Below are 25,081 nucleotides of genomic sequence, written 5' to 3' on the forward strand. Positions count from 1 at the left end.
GTTGACAGGAAAGTTCACCGGTGGGCTGTTGCCTTCGGCAAGCCTAGCAAACACCAGCGAGCTCTGAAGCATGTTGATATCATTGTGTGATCTGGCCATGCCAAAGAAAGGGTGCCAGATCCAGATATCTTGAGACGCCACGGCCTCAGTACGACAGTGCAATCCCTAACATGGCCCTTATACTGCCCTTGCCAAGCAGAAGGGCAGTTCTTCCACTCCCAATGCATGCAGTCTATACTACCAAGCATCCCTGGGAAGCCCCTGCTGGCATTCATCGCCAACAAACGGGTTGTATCTTCAGTAGTCGGCTCTCTCAAGTACTCAGGGCCAAACATAGCAATACAGCCTTGCAAAACTTATACAGGGACTCTAGGCAAGTAGACTCGCTCATACGGGCGTACTCGTCAATAAGATCACCGGGCACTCCGTATGCAAGCATTCGGATGGCGGCAGTGCATTTCTGATAAGAGGAAAAACCAATCTTGCCAACGGCATCCTCTTTGCACTCGAAATAGTCATCATAGCCGACCACCCCCTCTCTAATACGGTTGAAGATATGCCTACTCATACGAAAACGACGGCGGAATTTCTGATGTTTGAACAATGGGTTTGTTGTATCAAAGTAGTCCTTCCAAAGAAGGAAATGCCCGCTCTCTCGGTTGTGATTCAACGCCGGAAGGTGGCCCGGAATGGAGCCACGGAACAATGGCCGCTGGCTGTTGAGGTGGACCAACACGGCAGCCAATATCTCCTCCTCGTCATCGGAGGACGAATCGTCAGAGTCGCAAAGGAAATTGTGAAAAAAGAACTCGTCGACGGAGTCCATTTTGTACCTTGGCAAACTGTCAAACAGCTTGCGGGCTTCGGCGAAGGAGACGGCCGGCGAAGGGAGTCGCGGCGCGCACGGACCAGCTGCTGTCCTACCGGCGTCCGACGAGCGTGTCGGCTTCCGACGAGCGTGCCAGTGAGGATCTGGCCGGGCAGCGAGGCGGCTTCTTGGTCGGGGGCGGTTGTGTGGTGGTGGGGGGTGGGAAGCAGTCGGTTCCCGGCGGCAAGACGGTGGCGGCGGGCAACGTGGGAGTGGGCGGCGTAGCTGGGCGGATGTGGAGGCCCAGGCAGCTGGCACACTCGTCGGCAAAAAAATGGACGGTGGCGTCAACGACGGAAGAGGAGGGCGTGGGTTGTTGTTGGATTGAGGAGGACGATGTGACACAGACCAGCGGGCCCGGGGGAGGAGAGGGACGAGCGTGCGCGCGTCCGTCACGTGTCCGCACCAACACAAATCCGGCTTAAAAATGGACCGGGAATGGGTTGTCCGCGGACGAAAAGCTCCCATTGGAGTTGCTCTCAGAAAGTTTTTTCTGAATTAGAAAAGTGTTTTATTTTGTTGTACTAGTTAGCATCATCTCTACTCCTAATGGACGAATTGGTTGAATAGTCCCCCCCACTTTCAACCGGTTTATTTTCAACCGGTTTTTCTTCGTCCCACCTCCCACCAGCCCCTCCCACCGGTTTTTCTCTTTTCTCGTCTGACCGGCAATACCCAACGTATTTATGGTAATCAATCATAATTAATCCACGTATAGTAATAAATCAATCCAGGTATGGTAAGGTCATAACTCAGGAAATTTTGAATATGGTAATTATATGGTAATAAATTTAAATTACCCCAAAGGCTATCAATCCAGGTATGGTAAGGCCATAAATTGGGAAATATCGAATATGGTAATAAATTTAAATTACCACCAGGTATGGTAAGGCTATCCACGTATAGTAATAAATCATATAGTAATAAATCATAATTAATCCACGTATAGTAATAAATCAATCCAGGTATGGTAAGGTCATAACTCAGGAAATTTTGAATATGGTAATTATATGGTAATAAATGTAAATTACCCCCAAAGGCTATCAATCCAGGTATGGTAAGGCCATAACTCGGGAAATATCGAATATGATAATAAATTTAAATTACCACCAGGTATGGTAAGGCTATCGATCCAGGTATGGCACGCCCTCACCTGATCACCTATCACAATCTCCAGCCCCACGCACGCACCAAAGAACCCACCCGGCACCAAACGCAGCTCCTCTCGATCCCCTCGAGTAAACGCCGCCACCGTCGTGCGATCTTCCTGACACAGATGCCGTCGCCGCCTCCTTCCCACCTACGGCGTCCCCCACGTCCATGGTGACGGCGCTCGCGTCCTACACTGACCCTCCGCCTCATATAGGTTGGTCGTTGATGGAGTGGGATGTGCCGCTGCGGTTTGGGGAGGCGCAATCACGATCTGGTTGGGATCTCAGTGTGGACTCGTTCTCTACGATGAAGGATGGCGCTGCCTCCCTGGCAAATGGGATCGGAGGAAGGGGCTCTACGTCGTGAATGTCGGCGAGGCAGCGGCCGAAGGCGAGCCCGACGGCGAGCACGGGTGTTCGTCCCATGAAATAGGCGGCCACGGAGGGCGGATCTAAGGCCACCCCAATCGCCGGTGGCCCTTCCTCCCATCGTTCATCGCCTCCATTCTCTCTCTCCTCTAAATCTTTGTCGCCCCTGCCTGATTTTGGCCAACGCCATCCGGCTCTCGCATCGACCACCACCAGCACGGCTGCGGACGAGGCGCAACCGCAGACGCCGCCGCCGCCATCCTCATCCACCTCCTCCACCATCCTTCCCAGCCGTCGTCGGGGGCACCCGCCATCTGCGCTCTAGCCCACCCGCTCCCTTCTATCCCCTCCCCCTGCCTGCCAGCCCCGTGATCCATCGCACAGATGGCAGGTACTACAGCGACCTCCTCCCCGGCGGATCTGGCCTCCTCCGATGGAGATCCATCCTGGGCACCGCCTTATTCTCATGCGTGCACGTCTATATCAACGTCTCATTCCACCTCACCTGAGCCTTTACCTTCCCACCTCTGCTTCAGATCCACATCACTTTGCAAGGTATGTGCTTGATTATTCCGAACTGGATCGATGGATTATGCAAGGTACTTTGGGTGTCGTCATTGACGGCAATTGTCACGCCATGCTATAATCGGAGGGGTCCCTCATCGATGATTAGGGTCTTCCGAACTGCACGAGCTCCATTCAGAAGGATGTTTTTAATTCTGGTTTTGCCTACATGCTTTCTTTGCCTATATCTACTTAGCTAATGTCTTCTTATAGATAGTAGCTGCTGAAGTGGTGATCAAAGTTGTTCACTATAAGGAAACAACCATGATAACAAAAGTGTATATTCCCTGACCTTTGACCTGAAGTACTTTTTCATTAGAAACTTGCAACAGCCAGGCATTGAAATTAGCAACAGCTTCGTACGTACTGAACTAATTTGCAGCAACACGTACTGAACTAAGTTAGGTTATGCTCATCGTTCCAACATGCTTAGTGATAACCACCTAGCAAGCTGATCAAACATGAAAAAATTGAAGTGCTGCTAATCGTACTATTCTGAATGTGAAAATCTATTTAATTGGCTCTTCTCTAATTGTACACTTGCATAAATCTCAGATCTTGCAAATTACAGTATAACCATAAAAGTCATGCTTTGACTCCTATATGGCCTTTTGCACTTTAATATGACTAATAATTTGCCTTAATATCACAGATTGTATTACTACCTTTCTAAGTGAATGACATTCAAGAAGGTCATTAAATAAAACCAAGAAATCCTTCTGGTATTGAAGTGTAGGAAAGTTGAGACTATAAAACCAAAATGTTATATTTACGTTTATTAGAGAAGGTTTTTTACTTTTTATAGGAAAACACAAAATGTTGCGATGTAGAGTCTAGGTGGTGGGCCTCCTTGATCCACTTGGTGGATGAGGGCGACTTCGGTCCTGGCACCCATAGTGCCAGTGATCCAAAAATCATAGGGCCTGGATATAGCTCTAGCAGACTTATGCGGCTTGCGCATCGAGCTTGGTCGTCTCGAGCATGGAGATAGGCGAGTTGTAGACCAAGAGCTGGTACAGAGATAGGCGAGTTGTAGACAAGAGCTGGTAGGCAGCAAGAAACGCATGCACACCAAAGAACAAATCTGAGTCACATGCCTACTTCTATTGGTTTCTACAAAGAGCGGCTAGCTTAGATCTTAGACCAGTCGGTCACTATCGAGGTCGTCAAGGTGATCTTACAGCACCGCCGTGGGGATTTCTCATGATTTTATGTAGGCAAGCCGCAAGCGGTGGTGGTGATTGGCTGGGTGGTGTCGCTGCCTTGGGAAGAGACGAAGTGATGGTAAAAGTAAGCAGGATCCGATGATTCTTCCGTGGGGATAGCCAAAGTCAAGATGTCGACTACAGACTCGTCGCAGACTTGCAGTGAACCTGGATGCGGCGAGCCTGATTTGTGGATCGATGGCGGGTCTTGACTTTGTTAGGCCAGGATTGGATGGTTGCGGAGGGTGGTGTGCTTGGTTGGGTTCCCATGGAAGAATGTGGCCTCCTCGTGGATCTGGTCATGCCCATCCTAGAGAACATTGTGTCCCTAGCTCCCTCGAGGAGCAAGGACAGTGCAAGCGGCAGCAGGGGGTAGGGTAGATGTGGGGAGGGATGTCGGCGGCTGCTCGAGGTCATCATGATGAAACCCTTGACGTCCCATCTTTATCAATGGAAGTGGAAGAGCACGAAGTCGAGATTGGATAGGAGTTTGAGTTCTTTTTGGCACCGATCGGTTCCCCACTTTAGAGATGTATTTTTTTGCGTGCGAGCAAACAGTGGGTTGATTCTAAAAGGGATAGACACTTTTCAACAGAAGTGCATGACGGACCAAAAATATGACCTCATTTTATTCGTTTGATAGATATCGTATTATTCGTTGTTGTTCGTTCGGTGAAATTTCCTAATATTTGATTGTTGTGTTTCTAATTAGAGCACCCCATAATCATCCAATATGAGGGGATGATAAATGAAAGATACTGACTATAAATTTTGAAAAGCCCGTGGCAACGCACGGGCGTTATACTAGTATGATCATTGGATCCGAATATCGTAACCCACGAGGCACGAGTTCCGCTACATGTTAATATAACCTTCTCGCGTTCCTTGAGCACATAAACTATTCTTGACGTGATACCCACTTACCCAGTCAGCATCAAACAAAGAGATCAGACGTGAGATGGGAAAAATAAGTGTGAATGAAATATTTTGAATTTGCCTTTCTCCCTTTATAAAGCAAAGCCCTGAGAGCACACAATTACACCACAACACACACAGCGAAATAAACAGAGCTCCTGCATCTCCAAGGAGCGGAAGGATAGGATAATGGCTGGTGAGAAGACGGGGCTGGTGCTGCTGGACTTCTGGGTGAGCCCGTTCGCGCAGCGCTGCCGCATTGCGCTGGCCGAGAAGGGCCTGGCCTGCGAGTCCCTGGAGCAGGAGCTTCTGGGCGCCAAGAGCGACCTCCTCCTTGGCTCCAACCCCGTCCACAAGAAGGTCCCCGTGCTCCTCCACGACGGCCGCGCCGTCTGCGAGTCCCTCGTCATCCTCGAGTACATCGAGGACGCCTTCCCCGGCGCGGCCCCTCTGCTCCTCCCCACCGACCCGCACGCGCGCGCGCAGGCGCGGTTCTGGGCCGACTACGTCGACAAGAGGGTGTACAGCTGCGGGACGCGGCTATGGAAGCTCAAGGGGGAGGAGCGCGCGGCGGCGCGGGCCGACATGCTGGAGACGCTCAGGACGCTGGACGCCGAGCTCGGCGACAAGGCATTCTTCGGCGGTGAGGCGTTCGGGTTCGTGGACGTCACCCTCATACCGCTCACGTCGTGGTTCTACAGCTACGAGAAGCACGGCGGGTTCAGCGTCGAGGAAGAGTGCCCGAGGCTGGCGGAGTGGGCGCGGCGGTGCGGGGAGAGGGAGACCGTGGCCAAGGTCCTGACGCCACCGGAGGAGGTGCACGACTTCATCGGCCTGCTCAAGAAGCACTACGGCCTCGAGTAGTCAGCTGGCTGGTGGATGCGTGGCGAACTGTTTGCTTTCATGGAGTTTGGCTCGAGTCTGCTCTTGTTTGTGTTTAATTTGAGTCTTAGGGCCTGTTCTGATCTCCTCCAACTTCAGAAAACTTCTCAAAAACCAGCTTCTCACGCTAGCTTCTACTCTGCCTGGCGATCGCGATACGTTCGGCTCGATCGATAGCTTCTTCGAGGGCTCCATTGCCTGGCAGCCCAACTAACCAAAATTTAGCCTGTTCGGAGGCATTTGGGCCGACTGAAACAGCCCATTTTGAGGGAGAGAGGAGAGCGAACAGTTTCTTTATGTACCGATTCGTTTTCCTTACGAGTGTCGAGCGAACCGTTTTCTTTAGCGGAAAATCCTATTCGCCGCTCTCTGCGGCGAATTGTCGAGGGATCGCACAGAGAGGAGCGGCGCGAGCTACCGACATGGGCCGGCCCACAGTGCGCGCAACCGGTTTTGGGAACCTTCTAGAAGGTTCCCTGAACCGGGTTTTTTAGCGTTTTTTCTGGTTATTTTCGGTTTTCTATTTTTCTTAGTTTTTTTCCTTTTCCTTTTCTGTTTCTTTTCTTTTTTTAGTTTCTGTTTATTTTCTTGATGTTTTTTTTAATTTAACAACTTTGCAAAAAATGTTCGCAAATTTATGAAAAATGTTCGCTTTTCAATTTTTGTTCGTGAGTTTCAATAAATGTTCCTTTTTTTCAAAATTTTCCATGTTTTCAAATTTGGTTTGCATTCAAAAATGTTTAGGAATTTCAAAAAGTGTTCCAACTTTCCAAATTTGTTCACGGATTTATAAAATGTTCATGTTTTCAAATTTTGTCCACAAATTGAAAAATGTTCGTAAATTCCATAAATTTGTTTGGGAGTTTGAGAAAATGTTCCTGTTCCAAAATTTGTTCGCAAATTTCAAAAAATGTTCATATTTACAAGTTTTTTTCAGAGTTTTGAAAAATGTTCCGATTCCAAAATTGTTTGCAAATTTGAAAAAATGTTTGCTTTCCAAATTTTGTTCTGGGGTTTCAGAAAATGTTCGTGTGCAAAAGTTGTTCATGTTTCATTTTTTTTTTAAATTAGAAAAATTGATTCTGTTCAGTTTTTTGGTAGTTTAAAAAATGTTTCCGTTCTAAAAAATATGTTTGCCTCTCCAAAATTCGTTCATGTGTTCAAAAATGTTTGAGTTTTCTCAAAAAAATTGAAAAACAATAAATTTCGCCTTTGATAAAACATTCACGGTTTGTTTTTGAAAAAAAATGTTTTGTGTTCGAATTTTTGAAAGATGTTCGGATCGGTGTTTGAGTTTTCTTAAGGTTTTGCAAATGTTTTATGATCAAGAAATCTAGCTAGCTCAACTGGTTTGAATTGTATCCTTAGAAGCAGCAGATGTAGTGCTCGAGTCTTGGCATTGCATCTTTTTTTATTCCAGCAGTGAGCTACTATTCGCGAGAGAGATGGGCCGGCCCAGTCTCTCGATCCCCTATGCGATTGCTCGACTGCTTGATGCAGAGAGCGTCGCATAGGAGCTCTCTTCTTTAGCGGTGGCAGTTCTGTCGTAATATCATCCAACTTCATCTTTTCGTTTTTGTGGAGCTGGGCCGACCTCGCTCCATATTTTAACACTACGATCGATTACAGCTTCTCGAAGCCAGCTTCTCGGGCCTAAATCGTTTTGCTCTGCTTCGCTCCAGAATTTTGGGAAGCTAGAAGCGGGAGGAGATCAGAACAGGCCCTTAATGCCATTTGTCTCGTGTTCTACTTTCAAGATGTTTTTTTCAATGTTAAGTTTCAAGATGTCGTCCAATGTATTTGCCTATTTGGGACCCCATATATGTGAGGTACTTCAATATATTCTGCTCAAGAAACTTGTGCGCATTTTGCACCTAGTGTCCCACCATGTTTCCTATTTGGTGCATGGGTCGATAGATAGCGACCCAACGCATACTCTCCCCATGCGCCACGTCCTCGGAATGAGCCGTTCATACTGTTTTTTCCTTTTTTTTTATTTTTGTGCCTGGTTATTTCTTTATTTTTTGTCACTTTTTATTCTATTATTTTATTTTCCTCCTTTCCTTTTCCCCTTATTAAAATTAAGTGAAAATTTATTGAATTTTTTGAAGATTTTCAGACCACATGAATATTCTTTGAAATCAGGAACAATTTTTGCAATTTATGAACAATTTTTGAATTAAGGAATATATTTTTCCAAGTATATAATATACTTTTAATTCACATTTTTTTTGAATTCATGACCATTTTATAGAATTCAAGAACACTTTTTGAAATTTTGGATTTTTTACGAAGCCATGAACATTATTTTAAAGTCCTGACATTTTTTGAACTATCCATTTTTTTTTGGAAATTTATGAACATTTTTTTAAATCATGAACATTTACTGGAATCTTGTACATTTTTTTGAGTATGCGAACATTTTTTGAATACACAATTTTTTTAATCCGCAAAAAATTTATACTTGTTTTAATATGAGGAACCTTTTTTGAATTCGTGAACAGTTTTTTAAATTTACAAATATTTTTTGGATGCACAAATGTTTTCATAATTCACAATTTGTTTTGAAATTTGCAACTTTTTTAAAATCCTGAATTGTTTTAAAGAAGGAAAAACAAAAAGGAAAAAGGAAAAACAAAAAGCAAAAGGCAAAAAGATGAAATGAAAACAAAAGCACATGGGTTGGCCCAGAAGCGCGCTGGGGAGCAAGGGCTATTCGTTTACTCATCACCAACAATGCGTTGTGCGCCAAATAGAAGCTCCGTATCCCACGCACGGGCCAGTTATTGTGAGGCTGTTTTAAATGTTTTACAAACGTGCTATCTATTTAGATGGGCTTGGTCGTTTATCCTAGGCCCATGTAACTAAGGCACATGATCAATCTAGCCGACCTATTCTACTTTAAAAAATCTACCCAACTTATTGCAGTAGGTGGATGAGGGTTCATCCTCCCTGCCGCTTTGTCTTCCGCCGGACGCCGCCACGCCCCATGAAACAACAACCACAATTCCGCATTAAACGTCATCGTTCACCTCATCTCATTACCTCCATTCCACTATAGACACAGAAGAAAGTGCTAGATTTTTTCAGTCATCGCATCACATCTCATATTTACAACAATTCTTAACTGCAGCCGCCGAGATCAAGTTCCAAATAACACGACCCATCATCAGGGCAAGATTGGGCTCCATGTTGCGCCACCACGCCACGCTTGATGGAACCGACGCATGGTTGCAGTGGTTGTCGGTGCCCCGCATCGGCTTCACTCGGTTGATCGTCTGCAAGGCCTTCACCTCATCGAGGATGCCATCCACACCCCACGCCACCCCGTTGTGGCACCATAAGGAACCTTGTCATTTTGCGTTGTACATCCCCTCAGACCCGCCTCCCTTTCTTCCTGCCTAGAGCGCAGCAAGGCACTCGACATGCAGTGTTGTGCGAGAGGAACAAGAGGGGCTTTTTGTAGTTGGGCTATTGCTTTTTATATGATGCTTTTTTATATGGATTGCCAAGGATTATGACAAATTGTATGTTGGTCTATTTTCTATCATATTGTTTTCGGATTTATTATTTCAAAAATCTAAAAAATACCTTGCTGCATATTTTCTTTACCTATGTTATTTTATGTTTTCGCAAGATCAATTTATCTAATCTCATACAATTTTATGTATCTCATTACCGGGGAGGGATTGACTACCCATCTTACGCGTTGGGTTGTAAGTATTTGTTGTTTGTGTGCAGGATTCATTTACATAGTGTTGCTTGGTTCTCCTATTGGACTGATAAACTTGGTTTCATAACTGAGGGAAATACTTACCGTTGTTGTGCTGCGTCATCCTCTCCTCTTCGGGGAAATACCAACTCATATACAAGCAATCAGGAAGAATTCCTAGCGCCGTTGGCGCGGAGACATCATCAACATCTATTAGGTTCCTAATGACAAATATCATCTCCTTGCAATTTACATTATTTGTCATTTTTATCTCCCCCGCTTCTAAAAGATTTTTGCGAAAAGCACAAAAATATTTGCCTTTTTATTTGCCTTATTTTCGTTTGTCTTTTTCACGTCAGATCTGTTGTTTGCTTGCAATTTTGTTTGCGTAGTCACGATGTCACAAGAAAATACCAAATTGTGTGATTTTTATAATAGTAATAATAATGATTTATTAGTACTTTGATTGCTCCTCCGGCCACTTGAAGGAAATATGTCCTAGAGGCAATAATGAAGTTATTATTTATTTCCTTAATTCATGATAAATGTTTATTATTCATGCTAGAATTGTATTAACCAGAAACTTAGTACATGTGTGAATACATAGACAAAATATATAGTCCCTAGTATGCCTCTAGTTGACTAGCTCGTTAATCAAAGATGGTTATATTTCCTAACCATATACATGTGTTGTCATTTCATGAATGGGATGACATCATTATGAGAATGATGCGATGGACATGACCCATCCGTTAGCTTAGCATTATGACCGTGTTGTTGGAAATATGCCCTAGAGGCAATAATAAAATGGTTATTATTGTATTTCCTTGTTCATGATAATTATCTATTGTTCATGCTATAATTGTATTAACTGAAACCGTAATATACATGGGTGAATATATAGACCACAACATGTCCCTACTGAGCCTCTAGTTGACTAGCTCGTTGATCAATAGACGGTTATGGTTTCCTGAACATGGACATTGGGTGTCATTGATAACAGGATCACAACATTAGGAGAATGATGTGATGGACAAGACCCAATCCTAAGCATAGCACAAGATCGTGTAGTTCGTTTGCTAAAGCTTTTCTAATGTCAATTATCATTTCCTTAGACCATGAGATTGTGCAACTCCCGGATACCGTAGGAATACTTTAGGTGTACCAAATGTCACAATGTAACTGGGTGGCTATAAAGGTGCACTATAGGTATCTCCGAAAGTGTCTGTTGGGTTGGCACGAATTGAGACTAGGATTTGTCACTCCGTATGACGGAGAGGTATCTCTGGGACCACTCGGTAATGCATCATCATGATGAGCTAAATGTGACTAAGTAGTTAGTCACGGGATCATGCATTACGGAACGAGTAAAGTGACTTGCCGATAACGAGATTGAACGAGGTATTGGGATACCGACGATCGAATCTCGGGCAAGTAACATACCGATAGACAAAGGGAATTGTATACGGGATTGACTGAATCCTCGACATCGTGGTTCATCCGATGAGATCATCGTGGAACATGTGGGAGCCAATATAGGTATCCAGATCCCACTATTGGTTATTGTCCGGAGAGGTGTCTAGGTCATGTCTGCATGGTTCCCAAACCCGTAGGGTCGACACACTTAAGGTTCGGTGACGCTAGAGTTGTTATGGGAAATAGTATGTGGTTACCGAAGGTAGTTCGGAGTCCCGGATGTGACCCCGGACATCACGAGGAGTTCCGGAATGGTCCGGCGGTGAAGATCGATATATTGAATGAAGGGTATTGGAGTCTGGAAGTGTTCCGGGGGTACCAGGCTATGGCCAGCATGACCGAAAGGTGTTTCGGGAGCCCCGGCAAGTGTTGGAGGGCCTCATGGGCCAAAGGGGAAGGGGCAAACCAGCCCACTAAGGGGTGGTGCGGCCCCACACCCTTTCCCACGTTATTTGGGGAGGTGGGGCGCCTCCACCTGGCTTGGGAGGCAATCCTCCACCTTCTTGGCTTGGGGGGCAAGTCTCCCTAGGATTTTCCCTAGGGAGATCCAATCTGCTTGGCCGCCGCCCCTAGGGGAAACCCTAGGGCGCCTCCCCCTCTCCTCTTGCCCCTATATATAGTGAGGGACAGAGAGGGCAGCCGTACCCTTCCCCTGGCGCAGCCCCTCCCTCCTCCAACACCTCCTCCTCCTCCGTAGTGCTTGGCGAAGCCCTGCCGGAGAGCCACGAGCTCCATCACCACCACGCCGTCGTGTTGTCGGAGTTCTCCCTCAACTTCTCCTCTTCCCTTGCTGGATCAAGAAGGAGGAGACGTCCCCAGGCTGTACGTGTGTTGAACGCGGAGGCGCCGTTGTTCGGTGCTTAGATCAGAATCAACCGCGATCTGAATCGCTATGAGTACGACTCCTTCATCCGCGTTCTTGCAACGCTTCCGTATCGCGATCTTCAAGGGTATGAAGATGCACTCCCCTCTCTCTCGTTGCTAGTCACTCCATAGATTGATCTTGGTGATTCGTAGAAAATTTTGAATTTCTGCTACGTTCCCCAACAGTGGCATCATGAGCTAGGTCTATGCGTAGTTTCTATGCACGAGTAGAACACAAGTTGTGGGCGTAAATTTTGTCAATTTACTTGCCAATACTAGTCTTACCTTGATTCGGAAGCATCATGGGATGAAGCGGCCCGGACCGACCTTACACGTATGCTTACGTGAGATAGGTTCCACCGACTGACATGCACTAGTTTCATAAGGTGGCTAGCGGGTGTCTGTCTCTCCCACTTTAGTCGGATTGGATTCGATGAAAAGGGTCCTTATGAAGGGTAAATAGCAATTGGCATATCACGTTGTGGTTTTGGCGTAGGTAAGAAACATTCTTGCTAGAAACCTATAGCAGCCACGTAAAAACTTGCAACAACAATTAGAGGACGTCTAACTTGTTTTTGCAGCATATGCCGTGTGATGTGATATGGCCAAAGGATGTGATGAATGATATATATGTGACGTATGAGGTTGATCATGTTCTTGTAATAGGAATCACAACTTGCATGTCGATGAGTATGACAACCGGCAGGAGCCATAGGAGTTGTCTTAATTTATTGTATGACCTACGTGTCATTGAATAACACCATGTAATTACTTTACTTTATTGCTAAATCGTTAGCCATAGTAGTAGAAGTAATAGTTGGCGAGACAACTTCATGAAGACACGGTGATGGAGATCATGATGATGGAGATCATGGTGTCATGCCGGTGACGATGATGATCATGGCGCCCCAAAGATGGAGATCAAAAGGAGCAAAATGATATTGGCCATATCATGTCACTATTTGATTGCTTGAGATGTTTATCATGTTTTTGCATCTTATTTGCTTAGAACGACAGTAGCATAAATAAGATGATCCCTCATAAAATTTAAAGAAAGTGCTCCCCCTAACTGTGCACCGTTGCGAAGGTTCGTTGTTTCGAAGCACCACGTGATGATCGGGTGTGATAGATTCTAACGTTCACATACAACGGGTGTAAGCCAGATTTACACACGCGAAACACTTAGGTTGACTTGACGAGCCTAGCATGTACAGACATGGCCTCGGAACACAAGAGACCAAAAGGTCGAACATGAGTCGTATAGTAGATACGATCAACATGGAGATGTTCACCGATGATGACTAGTCCGTCTCACGTGATGATCGGACACGGCCTAGTTGACTCGGATCATGTATAACTTAGATGACTAGAGGGATGTCTATCTGAGTGGGAGTTCATTAGATGAACTTAATTATCACCAACATAGTAAAAAGGACTTTGCAAATTATGTCGTAGCTTGCACTTTAGTTCTACTGTTTTAGATATGTTCCTAGAGAAAATTTAGTTGAAAGTTGATAGTAGCAATTATGCGGACTGGGTCCGTAAACTGAGTATTGTCCTTATTGCTGCGTAGAAGGCTTATGTCCTTAATGCACCGCTCGGTGTGCTAAACCTGAAACGTCGTCTGTGGATGTTGTGATCATCTGACATACACGTTTTGATGACTACGTGATAGTTCAGTGCGTAATGTTAAACAGTTTAGAATTGAGGCACCGAAGACATTTTTGAAACATCGCAGAACATATGAGATGTTCCAAGAGCTGAAATTAGGATTTCAGGATCGTGCCCATGTCAAGAGGTATGAGACCTCCGACAAGTTTCTTAACCTGCAAACTAAGGGAGAAAAGCTCAATCATTGAGCATGTGCTCAGATTGTCTGAGTACTACAATCACTTGAATCGAGTGGGAGTTAAAGATGAGATAGTGATGGTTCTCCATAGTCACTGCCACCAAGCTATTAGAGCTTCGTGATGAACTATAACATATCAGGGATAGACACGATGATCCTTGAGCAATTCACGATGTTTGACACCGCGAAAGCAGAAATCGAGTAGGAGCATCAATTGTTGATGGTTAGTAAAACCACTAGTTTCAAGAAGGGAAAGGGCAAGAAGGGATACTTCATGAAATGGAAAATCAGTTGCTGCTCTAGTGAAGAAACCCATGGTTGAACCCAAACCCGAGACTAAGTGCTTCTGTAATGAGGGAACGGTCACTGAAGCAGAACTACCCTAGATACTTGGTAGATGAGAAGGCTGGCAAGGTCGACAGAAGTATATTGGATATACATTATATTAGTGTGTACTCTACTAGTACTCCTAGTAGCACCATGGTAATAGATACCAGTTTAGTTGCTAAGTGTTAGTAACTCGAAATAAAAGGCTACAGAATAAACGGAGACTAGCTAAAGGCGAGGTGACGATATGTGTTGGAAGTATTTCCAAGGTTGATGTGATCAAACATCGCACGCTCCCTCTACCATCAGGATCGGTGTTAAACCTAAATAATTGTTATTTGGTGTTTGCGTTGAGCATAGACATGATTGGATTATATTTATCGCAATACAGTTATTCATTTAAGGAGAATAATGGTTACTCTGTTTATTTGAATAATACCTTCAACGGTCTTGCACCTAAAATGAATGGTTATTGAATCTCGATCGTAGTGATACACATGTTCATACCAAAAGATATAAGATAGTAATGATAGTACCACATACTTGTGGCACTGCCATTTGAGTCATACTGGTATAAAACGCATGAAGAAGCTCCATGTTGATGGATCTTTGGACTCACTCGTTTTGAAAAGATTGAGACATGCGAACCATGTCTATTGGTATATATGCATGAAGAAACTCCATACAGATGGATCGTTTGGACTCACTTGATTTGGAATCACTTGAGACATGCAAATCATACCACATGGGCAAGATGACTGAAAGGCCTCGTTTTCAGTAAGATGGAACAAGAAAGCAACTTGTTGGAAGTAATACATTTTGATGTGTGCAGTCCAATGAGTGTTGAGGCACGCAGTGGATATCGTTATGTTCTTACTTCACAGATTATTTGAGTAGATGCTAAGTATATTTACTTGATGAAACTCAAGTCTGAATTATTGAAAGGTTGAAGTAATTTCAGAGTGAAGTTGAAGATCGTCGTGACAAGAGGATAAAATGTCTATGATATGATCATAGAGATGAATATCTAAGTTACGGGTTTGGCACACAATTAAGACATTGTGAAAATTGTTTCACAACTAATACCGCCTGGAACACCATAGTGTGATGGTGTGTCCGAACATCATAACTGCACCCTATTGGATATGGTGCATACCATGATGTCTCTTATCGAATTAACACTATCGTTTATGGGTTAGGCATTAGAGACAACTGCATTCACTTTAATAGGGCACCACACAATTCCATTAAGATGACACCATATGAACTATGGTTTAGAGAAACCTAAGCTGTCATTTCTTAAAAAGTTTGGGTCTGCGACGCTTATGTGAAAAAGTTTCAGGCTGATAAGCTCGAACCCAAAGCGGATAAATGCATCTTCATAGGACACCCAAAAACAGTTGGGTATACCTCATGTCTCAGATCCGGAAGCAAAAGGGATTGTTTCTAGAATCGGATCCTTTCTCGAGGAAAAGTTTCTCTCGAAAAAATTGAGTGGGAGGATGGTGGGGACTTGATGAGGTTATTGAACCATCACTTCAACTAGTGTGTAGCAGGGCACAGGAAGTTGTTCCTGTGGCGCCTACACCAATTGAAGTGGAAGCTGATGATATTGATCATGAAACTTCGGATCAAGTCACTACCAAAACTCGTAGGTCGACAAAGATACGTACTACTCCAGAGTGGTACGTAATCCTATCTTAGAGGTCATGTTGCTAGACAACAATGAACCTACGAGCTATGGAGAAGCGATGGTGGGCCCGGATACCGACGAATGGCTCGAGGCCATAAAATCTGAGAGAGGATCCATGTATGAAAACAAAGTATAGACTTTGGAAGAACTACTTGATGGTCGTAAGGCTGTTGGGTACATATGGATTTTAAAAGGAAGACAAACAATGATGGTAAGTATCACCATTAAGAAAGCTCGACTTGTCGTTAAGATGTTTTCTGACAAGTTCAAGGAGTTGACTGCGACGAGACTTTCTCATTCGTAGCGATGCTAAGAGTCTATTGGAATTATATTAGCAGTTACTGCGTTATTTATGAAATCTTGTAGATAGGATGTCAAAACATTGTTTCCTCGACAATTTTCTTGAGGAAAAGTTGTATATGATACAACCAGAAGGTTTTGTCAATCCTGAAAGATGCTAACAAGTATGCAAAGCTCCAGCAATCCTTCTAAGGACTGAAGTAAGCATCTCGGAGTTGGAATATACGCTTTGATGAGATGATCAAAGATTTTGGATTTATACAAAGTTTATGAGAAACTTGTATTTCCAAAGAAGTGAGTGGGAGCACTATAGCATTTCTGACGAGTATATGTTGTTGACATATTGTTGATCGGAAATGATGTAGAATTTCTGGAAAGCATAAATGGTTATTTGAAAAGTGTTTTTCAATGGAAAACCTAGATTAAGCTGCTTGAACAATAAGCATCAAGATCTATAAGGATAGATCAAGATCGCTTGATAGTACTTTGAAACGAATACACACCGTGACAAGATTTTGAAGGAGTTCAAAATAGATCGGCAAAGAAGGAGTTCTTGGCTGTGTTATGAGGTGTGAGTATTGAGTAAGACTCAAGACCTGACCATGGTAGAAGAGAGAGAAAGGACGAAGGTCATCCCCTATGCTTTAGCCGTAGGCTCTACAATATGCTATGCTGAGTACCGCACATGAAGTGTGCCTTGCCATGAGTCAGTCAAGGGGTACAAGAGTGATCCAGGAATGGATCACATGACAGTGGTCAAACTTATCCTTAGTAACTAGTGGACTAAGAAATTTTCTCGATTATGGAGGTGGCAAAAGAGTTCGTCGTAAAGGGTTACGTTGATGCAATCTTTGACATTAATTCGGATGACTCTGAGTAGTAAACCGGATTCGTATAGTAGAGCAGTTATTTGGAATAGCTCCAAATAGCGCGTGGTAGCTGCATCTACAAGATGACATAGAGATTTGTAAAGCACACATGGATCTGAAAGATTCAGACCCGTTGACTAATAACCTCTCTCACAAGCGAGATATGATCAAACCCAATGGGTGTTGAATTCATTACAATCACATAGTGATGTGAACTAGATTATTGACTCTAGTGCAAGTGGGAGACTGTTGGAAATATGCCCTAGAGGCAATAATAAAATGGTTATTATTGTATTTCCTTGTTCATGATAATTGTCTATTGTTCATGCTATAATTGTATTAACTGGAAACCATAATATACATGTGTGAATATATAGACCACAACATGTCCCTAGTGAGCCTATAGTTGACTAGCTCGTTGATCAATAGATGGTTATGGTTTCCCGACCATGGACATTGGATGTCATTGATAACGGGATCACATCATTAGGAGAATGATGTTATGGACAAGACCCAATCCTAAGCATAGCACAAGATCGTGTAGTTCGTTTGCTAAAGCTTTTCTGATGTCAAGTATCATTTCCTTAGACCATGAGATTGTGCAACTCCTGGATACCGTAGGAATGCTTTGGGTGTACCAAACGTCACAACGTAACTGGGTGGCTATAAAGGTGACCTACAGGTATCTCCGAAAGTGTCTGTTGGGTTGGCACGAATCGAGACTGGGATATGTCACTCCGTATGACAGAGAGGTATCTCTGGGCCCACTCGGTAATGCATCATCATGATGAGCTCAATGTGACTAAGTAGTTAGTCACAGGATCATGCATTACGGAACGAGTAAAGTGACTTGCCGGTAACGAGATTGAACGAGGTATTGGGATACCGACGATCGAATCTCGGGCACGTAACATACCGATAGACAAAGGGAATTGTATACGGGATTGCCTGAATCCTTGACATCGTTGTTCATCCGATGAGATCATCGTGGAACATGTGGGAGCCAATATGGGTATCCAGATCCCGCTATTGGTTATTGGCCGGAGAGGTGTCTCGGTCATGTCTACATGGTTCCCGAACCCGTAGGGTCGACACACTTAAGGTTCGGTGACGCTAGAGTTGTTATGGGAAATAGTATGTGGTTACCGAAGGTTGTTCAGAGTCCAGGATGTGATCCCGGACGTCACGAGGAGTTCCGGAATGGTCCGGCGGTGAAGATTGATATATTGAACGAAGGGTATTGGAGTCCGGAAGTGTTCCGGGTGTACCAGGCTATGGCCAGCATGACCGAAAGGTGTTTCGGGAGCCCCGACAAGTGTTGGAGGGCCTCATGGGCCAAAGGGGAAGGAGCAATCCAGCCCACTAAGGGGTGGTGCGCCCCCACACCCTTGCCCACATTATTTGGGGAGGTGGGGCGCCTCCACCTGGCTTGGGAGGCAATCCTCCACCTTCTTGGCTTGGGGAGCAAGTCTCCCTAGGATTTTCCCTAGGGAGATCCAATCTGCTTTTCCACCGCCGGAGGGAGTCCTGGATAAGGGGGTATCCGGACATCCGGACTATATACTTTGGCCGGACTATTGTACTATGAAGATACAAGATGGAAGACTTCATCCAGTGTCCAGATGGGACTCTCCTTGGCGTGGAAGGCAAGCTTGGCGATCCGAGTGTAGGTCTCCTCCTCTGTAAACCGACTCTGTGTAATCCTAGCCCCCCTCCGGTGTCTATATAAACCGGAGGGTTTAGTCTGTAGGACTCACGATCATCATCAATATTCATACCATAGGCTAGCTTCTAGAGTTTAGCCTCTCTGATCTCGTGGTAGATCAACTCTTGTAATACTCATATCATCAAGATCAATCAAGCAGGAAGTAGGGTATTACCTCCATCGAGAGGGCCCGAACCTGGGTAAACATCGTGTCCCCAGTCTCCTATTACCATTAGCCTTAGACGCACAGTTCGGGACCCCCTACCCGAGATCCGCCGTTTTTGACACCGACATTGGTGCTTTCATTGAGAGTTCCTCTGTGTCGTCACGATAAGGCTTGATGGCTCGTCTCGTTGTCAAAGACAACATCACCGCCTGGGGAAGCCTGGCTTTAGGCCAAACTCTCCGGCTGGGCGGCCTCGTTATGACCGCCCGAACGGCTATTGCGCCGACAATGACTTCTCAAGTCATTAAAAATAGCCTCCACGTTGATTCGGAATTCTCCGAACAGATGGATCCAATGGAGCTCTTATCCCTCAATGAGATCTTAGATCGCATCACCGCCCTGGGCGTCGCTACGGACTATGACCGGATCGGGCTTAAACCCGATCAAAGGGAGATTCACTCTCCACCGGTCACCCATGATATAGCGGTAGTGGAAGAGCATCATCTTAATTCTTCCTCCACTTTGAGGACGAACTATGTCCGGATTTCCGAGCTCTTCGAGCCGGACACCCGCTCGCGGGAGGACATGACCCCGGTCCCGGACTCAGGATCGGGGGGCGGGCCGAAGAAGTTGGGCAATGCCCCAGAACCCGAGCCATCAAGCTCGGAAGCTTCTTTGCCCCTGGATCTCAGATCGGGTCGGGATTCAGACTCAAATCCACCCACCCACCCTGATTTATCCAATCTTTCCCATATCAGACAAGAGCCCCAAGAAACAGTACATCACTACTGGGCCAGATTCCTCCTTGTGATAAACAGGGTCAAGGACTGTCGCGAGGTAGATGCAATCTCCCTCTTTTGCAAAAATTGCATGGACAAAGGGATTCTCAATGCTATAAGCCGCCGTGACATAGTACACTTCGCTGACTTAGCGGCCATAGTGCAAAAGTACTGCACGATGGAAAGCGCTTGGAAAACCCAAACAAGTTTCTGGGACAGTCCGGCTCTAGCCAAATCCCCTGTCCGAACTAAAAGGGTAAACTCTCATAAGTCACCCGATTCAAGTACCAAAAAAATAAAACCCGCCACAAGGCACGGAACCGTATTGGAAGAATGGCTAAACGGGCCGTGCAAGATTCATAGCACACTAGATACTATGCCAAAGCATAGCCTTAAAGCATGTTGGATACTCTAGCAGGTGGCAAAGAGCGGTGAAGATCTCATAAAACATCCCGCCGGAGACAACAATGCGGTATTTACAGTCTTCGAGTCTTTCACCTCAAATAATAGGCGAAAGCGAGCTCAGCGCAGCCTCGCAGAAGTTTGCCACATGGCAACAATAAACCCATGGAATGACACGGCTATAACCTACAATGCCAGTGACGAACCCCAATTCCGGACAGTCCGAGCACCAGCCGCTTTGGTCCTTAGCCCAATCATTGATGGCTTCAGGCTTACTAAAGTGCTCATGGACGGTGGAAGCGGACTAAACCTCATCTATGAGGAAACCCTCAACAAGATGGAAATTGACAAGAGCCGCATTGAACGAAGCAGCACTACCTTCAGGGGAATCATCCCTAGTCGAGAGGCATTATGCACGGGAAAAATCACACTGGATGTGGTATTCTGCACGCCGGAAAATTACAGGTCCGAAGAAATTACATTCCATGTAGCCCCGTTTAGCAGCAGATACCACGCCCTCTTAGGGCGGGGCGCATTCACGAGTTTTCAGGCTATACCCCATTACGGGTACATGAAGCTCAAAATGCCCGGGCCCAATGGAATCATCACTCTAGCTAGTGATCCGGACATCGCACTCCACACCGAAAATAAAACTGCCGCCCTCGCCCTGGTGGCATTATCAGAAGCCCTCGCGAACGAAGAGCTGACAACACTACGAGCAACAGGGGACAGAGACGACGTGATACTCGACAAGCGATCTAAATCCACCTCCTTCAAGCCAGCGGACGAGATAGTCAAATTCTAGGTCCACCCAACAGATCCTTCAAAGACAGCTTCCATAGGGACACAGCTGAACCCCACAATAGACGTCGCACTGCGAGACTTCCTGCGCGAAAATTGGGATATTTTCACCTGGCATCCTTTAGACATGCCGGGCATCCCACGCAGGCTAGCCGAACACAGCCTCAATATACTAAAAGGATACAAGCCAGTCAAGCAGACTCTTAGGCGCTTCTCAGAGCCTAAGCGGCAAGCCATGGGATAAGAGCTAGCCAAGCTACTCGAAGCCGGATTCATCAGAGACATAAAACATCCGGATTGGCTAGCAAACCTGGTAATGGTACCAAAAAAGGACAAATCCTGGCGCTTATGTGTCGATTTCAAAGACCTCAATAAAGCTTGCCCTAAGGATCCCTTCCCCCTCCCCCGCATTGATCAGATAATCGATGCCACCGCAGGACATGATTCATTGTGTTTCCTCGACGCATACTCCGGATACCATCAAATCAAGACGGCGGAGTCCGACCAGGCTGCAACAGCCTTCATCACCCCGTACGGCCCCTTCTGTTCCAACACCATGCCCTTTGGGCTAAAAAACGTCGGCGCAACCTATCAACACATGATTCAGACATGCCTGGAAAAACAAATCGGCAAGACAGTAGAGGCCTACGTAGACGATGTGGTCATCAAAACAAGACACGTCGAAACCTTAATAGACAACTTGAGGCTTATGTTCGATAATCTCCGAACATACGACATCAAGCTCAACCCGGAGAAGTGTGTCTTCGGAGTACCCTCTGGAAAATTGCTCGGCTTCATCGTTTCCAATAGAGGAATTGAAGCCAATCCGGCAAAAATCCGAGCTCTGTCACAGTTGGCTATCCCAATAGACCTCAAGCAGATCCAGAAACTAACTGGATGTGTGGCTGCCTTAAGCCGCTTTATCTCCCGCTTAGGAGAAAAGGCACTACCCTTGTATCGCCTTCTTCGATGCACCGAACACTTCGAGTGGACGGATGCGGCCACGGCCGGACTAAGAAATAAAGGCACTCTTGGCCACCACCCCAGTCCTGACCGTGCCAAATATGGGCGAACCCATGCTATTATACATAGCCGCAACAAACCTAGTTGTGAGCGCAGTGCTCGTCGTCGAACGAGAGGCAGACGGACACAAGTTCCCACTCCAAAAGTCGGTATATTACGTGTCCACTGTCCTCACTCCATGTAAATCTCGGTACCCACACTATCAAAAGATAGCGTATGCGGTCTTCATGGCATCCCGGAAACTACGACAATACTTTCAAGAGTGTTCGATCACGGTAGCCTCCGAAGTTCCACTCAATGACATAATAAATAACCGCGATGCAACAGGCCGAATTGCTAAATGGGCTACTTAGCTCCTTCCGTTCGACATAACATACAAACCACGACGGGCCATTAAGTCGCAAGTACTGGCTGACTTCATCGCCGAATGGACAGAAGCCGAACTCCCTAAATTGGATCATGCATTTCGACGGCTCCAAAATGCTGGCCGGATTAGGAGCGGGTGTCGTCCTGACATCCCTCACCGGAGACACGGTACAGTACGTCCTCCAAATATTATTCACAGACTCCAACAATGCAGCCGAATACGAAGCTCTGTTGCATGGTCTTCGGATGGCAGTCTCCATGGGCATTCAACGCCTCGAAGTGCGCGGGGACTCGAACCTTGCAATATCTCAGGTAAACGGAGACTTTGACGCCAAGGATCCGAAAATGACAGCCTATCGCAATGTCGTCCTCAAAATGTCAGCTCGGTTCGAGGTGCTCGAATTCCACCATGTGGCTAGAGAAAACAACCAAGCGGCCGATATCCTCGCCCGCATCGGCGCTAGACGCGACCCCGTACCACCCAACATCTTCTTAGAAAGATTGTTCAAACCGTCCGTGGCATGGGAAGGGGAGTCCGACACCATTAGTCCGACTCTGAACACAACCCCAACTTCTGAACCTTCTGACGTAATTGGAGACTCTGCCACCGAAATAACATCTTCGGCCCATGAAATAATGGCTGTCATCGCCCCGTGGACCGAGCCCTTCTTGGCCTACCTTAATAGGCAGGAGCTCCCCGAGGACCAAAGCGAGGCACGCTGCATCGTGCGACGCTCTAAAGCCTAAAAAGTCCATGAAGGAGAACTCTACAAGAAGAGCGCCACCGGAGTGCTCCAATGATGCATCTCCGAGGAGGAAGGGCGGCAGCTCTTAGCCGAAATCCATTCCGGACTAGGCGGGCACCACGCGGAAGCCTGAGCTCTCGTAAGCAAGGCCTTCTGGACAGGATTCTACTGGCCGATAGCCCAGGCGGACGCACAGGACCTTGTCCAACATTGCGTTGGTTGTCAACTATTTGCCAATCAGAGCCATATGCCCCCCACCGCTCTCCAAACAATCCCCATAACTTGGCCCTTCGTGGTCTGGGGGCTGGATATGGTGGGACCCCTCAAAGGAGGAAGCCATAAGAAAAAAATACTTATTGGTCATGGTGGACAAATTCACCAAATGGATAGAAGCCAAACCAGTTAAAACGGCCGAATCCAGACCAGTGATAGACTTCATATCGGAGGTTGTACACCGTTACGGTGTCCCTCATAGTATTATCACCGACAACGGCTCAAATTTTACAGACGAGGAGGTGAAATCCTGGTGTAGCAAAATGGGCATTAAGCTCGACTACGCCTCTGTCTATCACCCCCAAACAAACGGTCAGGTCGAACATGCAAATGGACCTATTATGAGCGGCATCAAACCCAGACAAGTGCGATCCTTGAAGGAACCAGACACACATTGGGTCGAGGAACTCGACTCCGTACTCTGGGGGTTGCGGACCACGCCGAATCGCACCACCGGATACACACCATTTTTTATGGTGTACGGCGCAGAAGCAGTGCTGCGCTGCGATATAATTCATGACTCACCTCGCGTGCGCATGTATGAAGAGAAGGAAGCCGAGCTAGATCGGCAGGACAACTTAGATGCTTTGGAGGAGGAGCGTGATGTCGCTAAAGCCCGTTCCGCATTCTATCAGCAACAGGCTCGAAGGTATCAAAGCAGAGAAGTACGGGCCAAAACTTATAACATTGGCGAACTCGTTCTACGCCTACCTGAGAAGAAGAAGGACAAGCTCAAACCCAAGTGGGAGGGTCCCTTCATCATTTATAAAGTTCTCACTGGAGGAGCATACCGTTTGTGCAACGCCTCTGACAACAGACTCCCATGGAACACGGCCAGACTCCGGAGTTCTACGCCTAGCACCGAACCTAGTGTTCGTCTCCTCGTCTCCGCCTCTTCGATTATGTTCCTTTTCCTCCTTTCTCGCCTTTTTTTCTTCCTTTTTTTATATACATACAGCCTTAAAATTGTACGGATGCCCTGAGCACTCCAGCCGCATTATGCGCGGGCACTATGCCTGGGGGCTTCCTATTCGGAAGTTATATATATAATCACTTTAATGGCTTCTTGCCAAGCCACATATGCATTTTTCTTTCCATATGTGCCTTTTCTTCACCATTATATGCATCGATATGACTTAAGTTTTGGCCATGCTGGGTTGCCTGGCTCTTGTATTTATGCCCTACGTTCCCGTTAATTTGGCTAGGGCATAAGGGGAGCACCTCTGTGATTGTTACTGCCGGTTGAGCCGGATGTGTACCTCAGACTGGGTGAAACCGAAAGCTAGCGTTCTTAAGGGAATATTCGGTCGGTGAACAAAAGATGTTCTCGTTCCTAACAACGAAAATACCCAGATGTTTTGTTTCCTGCACTTTCGCTCGCAGTTCGGACATGCACATCGATGCATGCATACCCAGAGAAAGGAACCCCTAACGGAACTATTCTCTCTGGAAGATGTTTCTTACTATCCATGTAATATGACATAACTAGTTGGGTACTTGTCTGTTCACGCACTTATGACCCCTACGCCTGGTTTCCACGCATGCCCCGGTTTTTCATAACTATGTGGGTATTCGGATACACCCCGGACTGTCGGATCCGGGGGCTGAAGCGAAAAGTTCGGCCATGACAAATGATTTTCAATCCGGCTAGAAAGTACACGGGCCCATTCAAAATTACATAATCATACTGACTGGTTGTACTCTTCCTCTATACCATCCAACAGGCTGTCTAGCTTACAATCCTGCTGGGAATACTTTGCAGCTAATGCTACTTGA

General features: G+C 46.0%; 1 protein-coding gene across 1 annotated transcript; it reads left to right on the forward strand.

Moving 5' to 3' along the window:
- The first annotated feature begins 5,217 nt into the window (after nucleotides 1-5,217).
- Nucleotides 5,218-6,141, forward strand: LOC119281781 (probable glutathione S-transferase GSTU1). The gene has a single exon (XM_037562217.1). It carries the CDS (start codon nucleotides 5,262-5,264, stop codon nucleotides 5,934-5,936), a length of 675 nt encoding a protein of 224 aa, XP_037418114.1. The 5' UTR covers nucleotides 5,218-5,261; the 3' UTR covers nucleotides 5,937-6,141.
- Nucleotides 6,142-25,081: the final 18,940 nt, after the last annotated feature.

This window comes from Triticum dicoccoides, chromosome 3B (assembly GCF_002162155.2).
Source record: "Triticum dicoccoides isolate Atlit2015 ecotype Zavitan chromosome 3B, WEW_v2.0, whole genome shotgun sequence".
In the NCBI taxonomy this organism is placed as follows: Eukaryota; Viridiplantae; Streptophyta; class Magnoliopsida; order Poales; family Poaceae; genus Triticum; species Triticum dicoccoides.